This window comes from Zingiber officinale, chromosome 9B (genome assembly GCF_018446385.1).
Source record: "Zingiber officinale cultivar Zhangliang chromosome 9B, Zo_v1.1, whole genome shotgun sequence".
NCBI classification, from domain to species: domain Eukaryota; kingdom Viridiplantae; phylum Streptophyta; class Magnoliopsida; order Zingiberales; family Zingiberaceae; genus Zingiber; species Zingiber officinale.
Window position 1 is genome coordinate 103,291,393 of NC_056003.1, and position 12,879 is coordinate 103,304,271.

General features: G+C 32.2%; 1 protein-coding gene across 2 annotated transcripts; it reads right to left on the reverse strand.

Annotated features, from left to right (window-relative positions):
- Nucleotides 1-138: 138 nt before the first annotated feature.
- On the reverse strand, nt 139-12,643 carry LOC122023684 (CMP-sialic acid transporter 4-like). 2 transcript variants are annotated; one of them, XR_006123177.1, is made up of 16 exons: nt 12,252-12,643; nt 11,493-11,742; nt 11,065-11,181; nt 10,721-10,777; nt 8,918-8,995; nt 8,749-8,793; nt 4,249-4,308; nt 3,934-4,056; nt 3,000-3,077; nt 2,819-2,888; nt 1,809-1,916; nt 1,555-1,688; nt 1,406-1,482; nt 1,230-1,278; nt 1,039-1,152; nt 139-477 (listed from the first exon to the last, which is right to left on the reverse strand). XR_006123177.1 is itself a non-coding variant. In XM_042581941.1 (15 exons), the coding sequence occupies exons 1-14, from the start codon at nt 11,658-11,660 to the stop codon at nt 1,102-1,104; spliced, it is 1,215 nt and encodes a 404-aa protein (XP_042437875.1). In that variant the 5' UTR covers nt 11,661-11,742; the 3' UTR covers nt 139-477; nt 1,082-1,101. The 2 variants fall into 2 exon arrangements, 1 of the variants encoding a protein (XP_042437875.1); XM_042581941.1 differs by lacking the exon at nt 12,252-12,643 and having other exon boundaries at nt 1,082-1,152.
- Between the last annotated feature and the right edge of the window lie 236 nt (nt 12,644-12,879).

The window sequence follows — 12,879 nt, forward strand, 5'->3', positions numbered from 1 at the left end:
TTCTCTACGTTTATTTACTAAATAATTTTGTTGATTCTCAAACGTTCAAACTGTTGATGTCAAAAGAGAGAGAGAAAAAAAAAAGAGCATATGCACCCATATAAAAGTAATTATTGAATGAACGAAAGAATAGGGATATATGCTTGAAAACATACATCTAAGATAAAAGAACAATACATCAAAATGCGTACAGAGCAAAATGTAACAGAAAATAATGGGCGATAGTGAAGTTTATGGAAATTGGTTTCTAGGCAATTCTAGTTCTTGAATGCCGCACCATTATAATGTTTTGGTCCATTCAGCCATTTCACACAAAGAAGACTTCCTATTTAATACCATCCTCGGTATTTTCAAGTAACGATTGCTACATTCAGCCATTTCACACAAGAAGACTTCCTTGCTTTTGCTTTGCCGAAAAATATATTCCCAAGTTAGTGGCTCAGATTGCAAGATAAAAGAGGATCTCCAAAATTATACCTGTTGCAAAAAATATTAGGAGAGGTAAATGTGCTGTCACTCTTTGATTTAGGTGTGAAACAAAGGAATGTTCATCAAGTGTCCTTATGGATGACAAAAGTGGTAAAGGCACAAAACTTATAAGCAAACTTTGGCAAAGTAATAAAAGGGACTGTGTAAAATAAATACGATCAAATATCCTAACATCTGGTTGCAAAATCTTACTCGCCTAAAATACACCTTTTTAATAATAAGCCCCTCCACGTTGGAAACTAAATCTACCTGTTTAATAAGCAGCCAAGGAACAGGCATGACTTTTGCTTAAGTGGAGGGCATGTTTAAGCGCCTATGCTTATTTCTTTGACAATGTCTTTGGAGTTAACTAACACAGAATGTGGTATTGATACAACATGTAAGATATTGACACAGGTCTACTAGTTCCCTGTATTAATGTAGGCACTATGCGATTGTACAATCTTTGGTTAATATGATAAGATGGGCAGAATGCATCAATGAGTTATAAATGATCAAACTATGATGCACGATCTAATCTGATGAGTTTGATTATAGTTAGGATATTACTATAAATGTGACGGATTGCATTTTTGGTTGTAAGATAAAACACCATTGAGAGGTTTTGGAGCATCATATGGGCAAAAGTGATTGTCTCTCATCATGTCCAGCACGATGGGTCACCTGAAAGAAAATAGAATGGGTGAAAATATACTAATACAAAATCAACACAGCAACTGGGTATAATATACGCCTCTTACATCTTCAGCAGTACCAGCAGCCATGTTTACAAAAGAATCTTCTTTCAACCTAGAAACAGAAACATGTACTTCAAAGATTATAAAAGATAATATTCAACAATGAGCAGAAAACCACTGCAGATAAAAAACTAGCACCTCAAACAGAAGTAAACAGCAAGCATAATTAAAGGTATAACCTGAGACGTTGAGCCTCCATCTTTTCTGATGATACAACTGCTATCTCATCTTTGACTTTGGCCATAGGAGAAAAGAACTAATAAAGAAGGTAAAAAATATCATGACATTGAATTACCACCATAGTTTTATGGAGCTAATTCATCAATACCTGGTGCATAGATATAAAGACTATAGAAATCCCCAATATAAAGTTCATGGTCAGTGTATGGCCAAATAAAGCAGCAGAAGCAATTCCAGTGAAAATTGTAGCGACAGTAGATGAATATTTCTTCAAAATGGTGTCTGCAAGAACCATTAATTTAATAGGACAAAGACTACATGAAAAAAACACTGATATTTATAAGATAAGATGTCTACTCTGGCAAGCAACAACAGTAAATAGAAAAAACTAAGTGAAATTACCAGCATATTTGAAGAAGAAGGAAGACAATATTCCCTGTGCTGCATTGATGCATATCAAAAACATGGTCGCTCTTGAGTGCCCTTCAAGAATATTGAAGCTACTAGGCCCTAATAAAAATGAAGTAAACAAACTTATTGAATGAAATAATCACTAGGAAAACAGAATTGAACAAAAATTAAATAGATTCTCTTTGTTTCACATATCTCGATGTGATTTTGTGAATCACAAAAAGGCCAACAAGTTTATGTTTGTGTGATAACCAAGCATTGAAATTTCATTATGTGCTGCCATATTTACCTTTTCACTAGCAAATCAAAATAGAAACCAGTATTAAGACAGTGGCACCAATCAGAACAATCAAATGGATGTTAGGGGATTGCAATGAGAGGGGAAATCAATGTCAAAAGGGAAGGTTTTGATGGAAAGAGGATAACAATGGAAACCTAGATATGTGTCACCTCTTCTTCATCTTGTTTTAATTCTTCATCTACCTTTTCCATTTCCTGTCATGTCCTCTTTTTTTCCTTCCTCCTCTCCTTTCTTTTCTTCCCCCTCCTACTGGTTAGTGTTTATTGGCAGCACCTCTTACTGACACATGCAATATGTCAACCAGCATCAATACCAACTCATTTCAGCCAGCCATCAGAACATCATGGAATGAGATTTTGAACCTTGCCCATAATTCTATTGTCTCATTTTGTGTCAAATATCAATGGTATTATGACAAAAATTAAAATTCGCTAAAAGTCCTAAAAGAAAAAATAATATTATGTTGAATAAGAAATGCAAATTGGAATTTGCTCGTCTCATTATTGAATGCAAGCTTGCTAGCACTAAACACAAATAAGTATGTGGATGGCATTAGTGCAATGAGGAGTAAACCCTATGATCACAGATAGTTCTTTAGAAATAATGTAATTTAGTCTTCAGAAAAATTTAAAAAGTATATCATCCATGCATAACCAACATGTTTGGCATATATTTCAAGCTAAGAGTGAAAAATACCAACCTTTGAAAATGGCAGTTCCTATAATGCCCAAAAAGTTGAATATTGCGCCATAGCCATAGAGAAATAAGTTCTGGGGAAAGAAATAGGGTCTTAATTATGATTCTTATACAGAAATTGCATATTCCCCATAGCAAGTCATCCATACTGAAATTGTCATCTGCATTCAGTAATCAATAATCACCTGTAGGTATATACTTGTATCGAACTGACTTTTCAAAGCATATTCATTGAAGACCGAAGCCATTGATGGAACAGTAATCTGAAATTTCAGAATAATATTATATCTTCTAAGGTTATATAAAAGTGCATTCCAGAAATATGAATATTTATGGCGTTTTGCCTAATTATTACTTAAAGACACCAGATGATTAAGTAGTTTTTTTCCTTGTTAAATAACTTGATTTCTGTCAACACAAAATCAATATAACAAAGTTCTTATCAAATTATCAACCATGCACTACTGAATAGCCTAACCAACAAAAAAAATTATGGTCAACAAAACTAAAAATTAAAAATATACAGTTAAATCTTGAGTGTGGAGATTTATCACATCCGCAGAAGGTCACATCAGAATCTTGATGTTTCTGTAGATAAAAGAACTAAACTTTTAAGTTAAATTGAGATCAATTATAATAGTCTAAAGATGCTTACCTAGGAAAAAGATTTCAGTGTTAAAAAAAAATGAAGAAAGATACATCTGGACAGAATTGTATATGCATAATTGAACTTTGACTTGTAACTTGTCAGTTATATATCACCGATTCAATCACAATAGTTTAACAAATTCATAGATATATTGGAAAAACAAGATAAGTACGCAAAATTTAGAATCAGCTTAAGTCACAATACCTGAAGGAAAAAATCATCACTGTAAAAAAAAATGAAGAAAGATACATCTGGACAGAATGTATATGCATAATTGAACTTTGATTTCTAACTTGTAAGTTATAAATCACCGATTCAATCACAATAGTTTAACGAATTCATAGATATATTGAAAAAACAAGATAAGTTTGCAAAATTTATCATCAGCTTAAGTCAAAATACCTGAAGGAAAAAACATCAGAAAAGAATATATATATATATATATATAAAATAAAGATAATGGAACTTACAAAAACCAAAGTATAGACATAAGCAATCATTGTAACTGGAAAACCCATAGCCATGGAACCCTCTGGCAATGATTTAAGCTGATTCACACTTATCCCAATCAGTAAAAGTGCAAGTGCCTCCCACTGTTCATCAACAAAAAAATGTTAAAGCTTACAGCATGGAAGTGTACGGATAAGATGACTATATAAAAATATACTAGCCCACAGAGAACACAATCTGATTGCAGGCATGTAAATTTCATGCCAGAATAAGTTAACAAAAGGCAAGTATAGAACTCTGCACACAATCGCAATTTATTACATAGCTTAACTTACCTGAATTATGGAAAAACGTCTTCTCATTATAATCTTTAAAAGTATAGCAATCACCAAAACCTACAAATGTTTTTAAAAAATCAATGATTTGCCTTGCTACAGCCTCAATCTTTTTCATCAACTTATAAATTTTATGTAAGTCAAGTAAATAAAAAAGAGAGGATAAAACAGTGCAGGACAAAACAACACTAAACTGAGGACCAAAAATCACAATAAACTAAAATTTCAATTCTATATTTACTTACTTCAACAACTCTTTTTAACTCTATAAAAGAAAGTAAACATGCTTTCCTGAACAATATCTTCGTGCATTACAAGAAAGACCGCTATCTTTATTTTCCAGAGGATTATTAACAGCAAATATGTTCCAACTATCAAAAAATCTATGTATAGGCTATTAGATCCATAGCACCGGTGAAATTGAAATCAACAAAAACTAAGCTTTATCTCACTAGTGAAATTAGAATCATTAGAAAAAAAAATTAAAAAGTAAAAATTAAATAATTAGATATTAGAGATGACAAATTATATTCAATCATATTAGGGTTCATATCATCTTATGAAATAGTATTGTTAATAACACAATATAAATAATGATTTATCAAATTAGTAATAATATCAGTAATATCATATTATTGTTATTATTAGGTTAGTAATCAAGTTATTATTTGAAAGGAAAAAAAAAATCTAGATGTACTAATATTATATTATTAATAAACAACAATAATCAAGCCTTATCCCACTAGGTGGGTTTGGCTATATGGATCCTCCTACACCATTGGGCTCTATCCCCTACTATATCATCATCTACTTAAAGTCTTAAATAAATTTTATCTTATTTTATTGTTTTAACCAAGTCTTTTTTGGTTTTCCTCTTCCTCGTTTGATGTGTGCATTTGTCATAGTTTCACATCGCCTAAGTAGAATATTTATTGGTCGTCTAAGTATATGTTCGTACCATTTTAAATGTGTCTCTTAGAGTTTCCCCTCAATAGATATAATTCCGAATCTCTCTAATACTCTCATTTCTTATTCTATCCATCCTCATATGTCCACACATCCACCTTAGCATCCTCATCTTTGTAACTCTCATCTTCTGTTCATGTACTCGAGTTATAGCCCAACACTCAGCGTCATATAACATGGCAGGACTAACCGTTGTTTTGTAGAATCTCTCTTTAAGTTTTAGAAATACTTTACTATCACATAAAGCGCACAACGCTCTCCTCCATTTCAATCATTATGCTTGTATTTTATGTAACACATTTCTCTCAATCCCTTTGTCATTTTGCAAAAATGATTTTAAATACTTAAATCTTTCAGTTTCAACTAACTAGTCATCTTTTATCTTAACAATTGTCTCATTACATCTACTATTACTAAACTTAAATTCCATATATTCTGTTTTTACTCTATTAAGCCTAAAATTTTTCACTTCAAGTGTTTCCTGCCAAAATTCTAATTCATGGTCCCAAATTTCGTTTCGTGCCAGGAGGAACGGGCGAAACTTACCGTTCCACCCGTGCACCGAAACCGGCACCGAACTAGGAAAGATTTCGTCGCGTCGTGCGTCGCTCGTCGTCGTGCGGCAACATGGACAACGTCGCCAGAATCTTCCCGTGCAGCCAAAAGCGTAGCGGGGCGCCAAAAGCGTCGAAGGCGACTGAGGCGTCGCGACGCGACGTTTCTGGCGGCATCGAATGCGTCACGAGACGCTTTCCGGCACCGCCGGAAGCGTCGTCGGACGCCTCCGATGCCGCCGAAGGTGTCCGCGAGGCGTCGGAGGGGTTGCGGCATCGCAGGCGAGTCGCGGTTTCGGCGTGCGTACTGTGCAAAATTTATTTTGCAATTTAAATAAATCAAACAATTCTCATTCCCACTTAATTGTGATATTTTAAAGAGGCTTTCATAAACACTAATTAAATTATCCTAATAAAATATAAAAAAATATTTAATTTTTTTTAAAATAAGAAATTTTATTAAATAATATTCTGAAATTGTTTTTATTATTTTAAAAATTCTAAAAAAAATCTAAAAAATTCAAAAATTCTAATAAATCAAATTTTTATTCTTATATATTTTTTAAATTATTTTATATTTTTTTACTGTTTTAATATTTAATTGATATTCTAATTTTTTTATTATTTTAAATATATATTATTTAAACTATTAATTAATTAAATAAATAAATAGTTAATTTATATGATTATTATATATAAAATAGTATTTTGTATTAATTTATATAATTATGATTATTTAATCTGGACATTGGAGAACTATAAAGGTTATCTAAGTAAAATATTACAAGAATCATTGCTTCTATTTAACATATTATATTATGATGTATCAATTTTAATTAGAGTTATTTATACATCAATTGTTTTTTAAAAAAAAAAACTATATTTAATTATTTTTTATAACAATATTAAGTTGTTTAATAACGGAGAACTTATATAAAATCAATATATAACTTATTTTTAAATTATACACAATAAATATATTTATCTAATAATTACTATATATATAAATAAAAAATACCGAAACCGTATCGTTCTAGTCTGGGACCGAAATCTCGGCACGGGTCGAAATTTTAAACCTTGCTCTAATTTAGCATTTATCATGTGTCTCATCTACTAAAACAATATCATCTACAAATAACATGTACCAGTGTCTTGAATGTGTTAGTGAGTTCGTCGATGATTAGTGTAAAAAGATAGAGACTTAGAGCTGATAACCTATCTTTATTGGAAATATTTCAATTAATCTGCCTAAAGTCTTCACTCTAGTAGTTATATCTTCATACATATCCTTGACTAGGTAACACCTCTCTTTTATAGAATTCTCCATATAATTTTTCTTGGGACTTTATCATAAGCTTTTTCTAAATCAATAAATACCATATATAGATCTTGCTTTTGCTCCCGATACTTTTCAATTAGTTGCCTTAGAAAATATATAACTTCTATTGTCAACCTTCCAGGTATAAACCCAAATTGATTTTCGATCACCATGGTCTTCTTAATCTTTTTTCTATTACTTTTTCCCAAAGTTTGATAATATGACTCATTAGTTTAATACCTCTATAGTTTATATAATTTGGTACTTCTCCTTTGTTTTTATATAAGAGAAATAGAGTACTTACCCTCATCATATTTTTTTTTTCATTTTCAATATCATGTTAAATAATTTTATAAGTCATTCAATACTTTATTTCCCTAGGCATTTCCATACCTCTATCGGAATATCATATAGTCCAACGGCTTTTCCATTTTGCATCTCATTTAAAGCTTATTTTACTTTTGAATTCTAGGCTAAAAATTTAAATTTTTATACTCAAATTACCTAAGTAAAGTTGGTCACCTAAACCTTCATTAAAAAATTGATGAAAATACGAAATTCACCGCTCTTTTATTTCTCCATCATTTACTAGTACCTTATTGTATTCATCTTTAATACATCTTATTTATATAAGATCTTTTCTCTTGCTCTCACTTTAGCTATTTTATAAATGTTTTCCCCCTTTTTTATAATTTTTGATATAACCATTCAAAAACTTCATTTTTAGCTTCATTCACTGCTTTCTTACCCCTCTTTCTTGGCTATTGTATATTTTTTTAAGTTTACCTCATTTTTTACAAATATATAATTCCTTATAAGTTGTTTGTTTTCCTTCACTTTTTTTCATTCCACCACCAAGATTCCTTACTTAGTAGCACAGGTCTCTTTAACTCACCGAGTACACTATTGACTATTATTATTAAATTAAATGTAAATTTGTTCTTATAGATAATAAATCAGATTTTATTAATATAGAATTTATGGATAAAAATATATTGATAAATATAGTCATACTAAATAATTTAAATGTATAAATAAACTTAGGTATTAATATATAATATACTACAATAGAACTATTATTTAACATATCAATAATTGAGCTTAATAAAAAGGGGGATTGAGGTACTATTGATCGAGAAAGAACATATTCTCTCTCGATCAATAGTCGTTTCTCTCAATCAGCATTGAACAAGAAAGAAATGAATGAGACGCTTGGTCTACTTAAGTGGTAGAAAACATACAACGATAAGGTTGTTCTGGTGACCTCACAATGAATCTTAAGCAATGAGAAGGTAACGGATTTTAAGATAGACTTCAGAAGAATAACTAGGAGTATCTCCTTCTTGATCGTGTTTGCTAGTATTCAAGCTAACATTAAGAAAGAATCGGCTAGATTTTGAATACCATGGTTATTGTTTTCAAAATGATACAGTTCAGTAATCGGCAGAGCTAACAAAAGCTGCAATTCAAAAGGGAAGAAATACAATTTTAAAGATGTGATAACTACAACATTTTTCCATGACTATAACATTTTTCCTTAATACTAACTTGTTCATTTCAAAGGTTCTTCAGAAATAAATATATAGCGTTTTAAAGACATTATATTAGAACAAATGCATTACAGCATTATGACATAATTCATGATATCTAAGATAGTAATACCTTCATGTTGCTTAACATCTTCACAGTTGCAGGGTTAAAGTATAACTGCGAGAAGATAAAGTTAATGAGGCATCAGATTTGTTCCAGCAATACAACCAAACTATAAGCAAAGAAAACAAAGGTAAATGTAGAAAATAGCCATGTGAGGATACAAACAGATTAAGTATACCTGCATAATAAATTTCAAATAGTTGTTAATTGCATATAGAAGAGCAGGAACAGCCAGAAGAACATTATTCCTAGCTGCCTGAAAATATTGGGACAGTCACAAATCAGATTAGTGCACGCATGAATACCAAATTTCAAAGAAGAAATTGAATTTTTCATATGAAGCAACATTGGGCACAAAAAGGAAAGGGGATTAGATAGTATAACAATTAGTCACGGGACCTAAGCCTAAGCCAAGACGAGAAAATTTGTTTCGAAATTAAAGAGATAGAAGTTCTGGAACACATTTACCAAGAGCTTATTCAATCATTAACCAACCTTAAACTCCAAGTTCAACCAAGATCCTCTAGAAGTCACATCAATCTTTCACATACTTTGCCACCCAAAACACCTAAATTGCACCCATGCCCACTTGTTAAAGAAAGAATCAAGATAGAAGCTTAATCTATGCTCACCCACCATTAAGACATGCACCTTTAGCAGCAGCTTATAAGTTAACATTTACTTGAACCTCAAGGTAACAAAGAGCAGAATTTTCTCCAAAGAAAATCATCAGAATCACTAAAAAATACAAATAGCGTTGCAATAGTGATTTAGAAGGTAGCAGCATATTACTGATCAGAAATCCACCTTCTATTACATCAACATATTTAAGAATTTGGTAGAATGACAATGTATGAAACAACAAGTGTTAGTCAATGCTTCAGTCTATTATCCATTGCAAAAATAAATGTATGAAAATACAGCAAAGGGGTCCAATACAGCAAAATCTAGTGGAATTGATTTGCTCAGATGTTGAACCTAAGCTGAGGTTTATTAAGACGAAAAAATAATTGGCTGTTGCCCTAAAACACTCCATTATACAGATATTAGTATATGCAAGTTATGCTTTTGGCATCTGTAGGATTTAGTCCAATCCTGTATTCCAAAGATGCGATCTCTCTGGCAGGTTGCTCTTGGCTCCTGCAGATAGTTAAGTGTGAAGTTGATGTTTCAAATATTGTATCTGGATGGATACAAGGTGTAACTTTTCTTCCTAGACACACTGCTTACAGTATATTGGATGTACAGTGTGCTTGCATTAGTTACTCTTTTGGTTTTTTTGACCCTTCAATTTTTAAGGCTGGCGCTATGGTGATTTATTTTTTTGAGTTTTTTCTGGTAGTATGATCAGATATCTATAATAATTTCAGTTTTGTAAATAAAACTATTATTATAGTAAGCAGCTAAATACTAATTTTATGTCTACTTGAGTTGATCTTGAAGTTAAATTAAGCCATAAGTTGCGATTAGATTTTGGATTTAGTTTAAATAATTTTGAAATAGGTTCGATTAAGGAATGATCAGAGCCCTAATGAGTTGGATTAGGATTCAATTGATTTTAATATGATTTCGTTTGAATATGGTTTGAATTGGGCTTAAATTTAGGTAAACTACATCAATGTGAATTGAACTGGATCATTGATTCAATCAGTTCAGTTCAGCTGGTTAAAAAATGGAATCTGGGGTCCGAAGATGATGTTTAAAGCCAATTAAGTTTTGTAGATTACTTAGTTGAGGCAATTACAGCCTCAAATAACAAAAGGTGCATTTCAGCTATCCTTAAAAGACATCAAATGAGAAAGTAATGAGGAAGAAATTTTCACATGTAAAAGATAATTAACTGCTATACCACATGTCAAGGCATACAAAATCAAAATATTTGAATAATACGCGCAACTGGGAAATAAGTTTAAAAGATTGAAATATCATGTGTAAAAATTCAATTACCATAACAGAAATTCTAAATGGCAAGATATTAAACCTGTACAAAAGTGGCAATTGATAAAAGGTTTTTCTCTCCAACCTTCTGGTGTCTAGCCTGTCAATCATAAAAAAGGTATAAATACATGACAGAGGGTCCTAGCATATAAAGTACAAAGGCTGGGAAGAGCAAAACTTCCCATGAATAGACAATGCATGTATATTGAGTATGGTAATGATACAATTTACTCCTTTCGACCAAAAAATAGTGCAATTACTTCATCAAAACAATATTGCAGGTAGAGGATGATAGACAGAACTATTCCAAGAGAACTAAGTGAGGGAATTGAAAGATCCTTCTCCCTAGTAAATTTAGTCTTAATATGAGAAAGCTGAATAACAAACCTGAAAAATTAGCATGACAACGGCAAAGAGAATTTTGACAAATTCTGTTAAAAAATTCACACTGATAGGACTAAACTTGAACTTCCCATCCACCTTGGACATGTAGACAAGTATAGGCTGCAACAAATAACAAAATCTGGTGAAGCACAAAGAAGAAATTCAACAATTATTATATGAAAGACTGAAAGAGAAAAGGATGAAACGAGGAGATTAGAGGCGTGACCCAAAAGATTAGATATGATGATTGCTTTAACAATATATCAATTATTTAGTCAATGTATCTAGCGTTGAGTTGATGGAAAAGAGCAAATACATGAGCAAAGTTTCAATAGAATTTCTAAACGAAAACAAGATGAAATTAATAAAAGCATGTCAATGTAACGTTGGCCCAAGAGAAAATCGAATTTGAACAAATCACTATATGCTACCTGAAGACCAACTAAGATACAATCACCAATAACAAGTAGGAAGTTGAGAGCTCGGTGTTTGGATGACACTTGGCTTCTATGCTTATCATAAGCCCTTGATACAGATCTTGGACTAAGTGCAACCAACTTGGAGCCACATTTATTACATTGTATTGTCCCGTTCATCATTTTAAGTAAATATTGTGCCAATATTTGATGCACCACACAGCAATGGTTCCTCTCAGCTGTTACAATGACAACAGCAGCAATCCTGGGAAAGTAACAACATATAATAACATCATCGACCATCATTAAAGATTAAAATTGAGAACGATGACCGTACTTGATAACTGAATAGATAAAAAAAAAAAAATTTCGTGCTCAGATCAAAACAAGAAGCACCCATGAAGACCATCCATTCCCCAATATATTCTGTTCTCATTGCATTCCAACAAAAAAAAACGTAATTGTCGTTTATATCAGATGGAAAATTCAGCACCCAAACTGAAAATCTTAACGGAACACAAGAAACCAATAAATTCCTCTCACGGATATTATTTCTCCATAGCCAAACAGCAATTTGAAAACCCAATACAGACAAAACAAACAATAGAGAATTTCGTGTTTAAATTTAAATTCGCAAAAAAAAAATCACCACAAGAAACCTCCTCCCCGCCTCCATTACTCCGGCCATATTAATCGACAACCAAAAACCGAAAAGAATATTAAGAACCCAAATACAGAAACGAAGATTGGTGAAGTGTCCAGATCCAGACCGACCTAGCTCACCATCAATCGCATTCCTCCGGGAGTGTACGATCTCTAGATCAGATCTGATCCCAGCGAGCGAAATTGGAAGCGAGATCCAACTCCAATCGCCTTCAGATCTGGCTCCCAGGTTGGGGAAGAGAAAGGGCAAGGAGAACTACCGGGAACCCGGAGAGAAGAGGACGAGGACGGGGAGCGTGGACTTCCAATTTGATTTATATCAAAAAGAAATATCGTAAACGTGCAAAATGAACCGGCGAGTGAGACTTCGGCAGGTGGAAAATAATGCGAGGACTCGTCTCGTTTCAGAGCTACGAACTCAAAGCAGAACTTTGCCAATCCTTAGCATGCCCGGAACTGGTAACGGGGCCGGGCGGACGTGCCAGGCATGTGTCACCGCGGATGTTTATTAGGCACCTTATTCTAGATATTTCTTTAACACCTTCTTCTCTACGTATTTATTTTATAAAAATCTTCTAATTCATAACGTATACCGGTTATCGCACTCTTCTTATAAAATATTAATTTAATTTTTATATTAGATATTAAATTGATAAAAATAAATAATAATCCCAGTCAAAAAAATCGAAATTTTCAATATGAAAGAAAAAAATATTAATATAATTTAATTTTATACTTC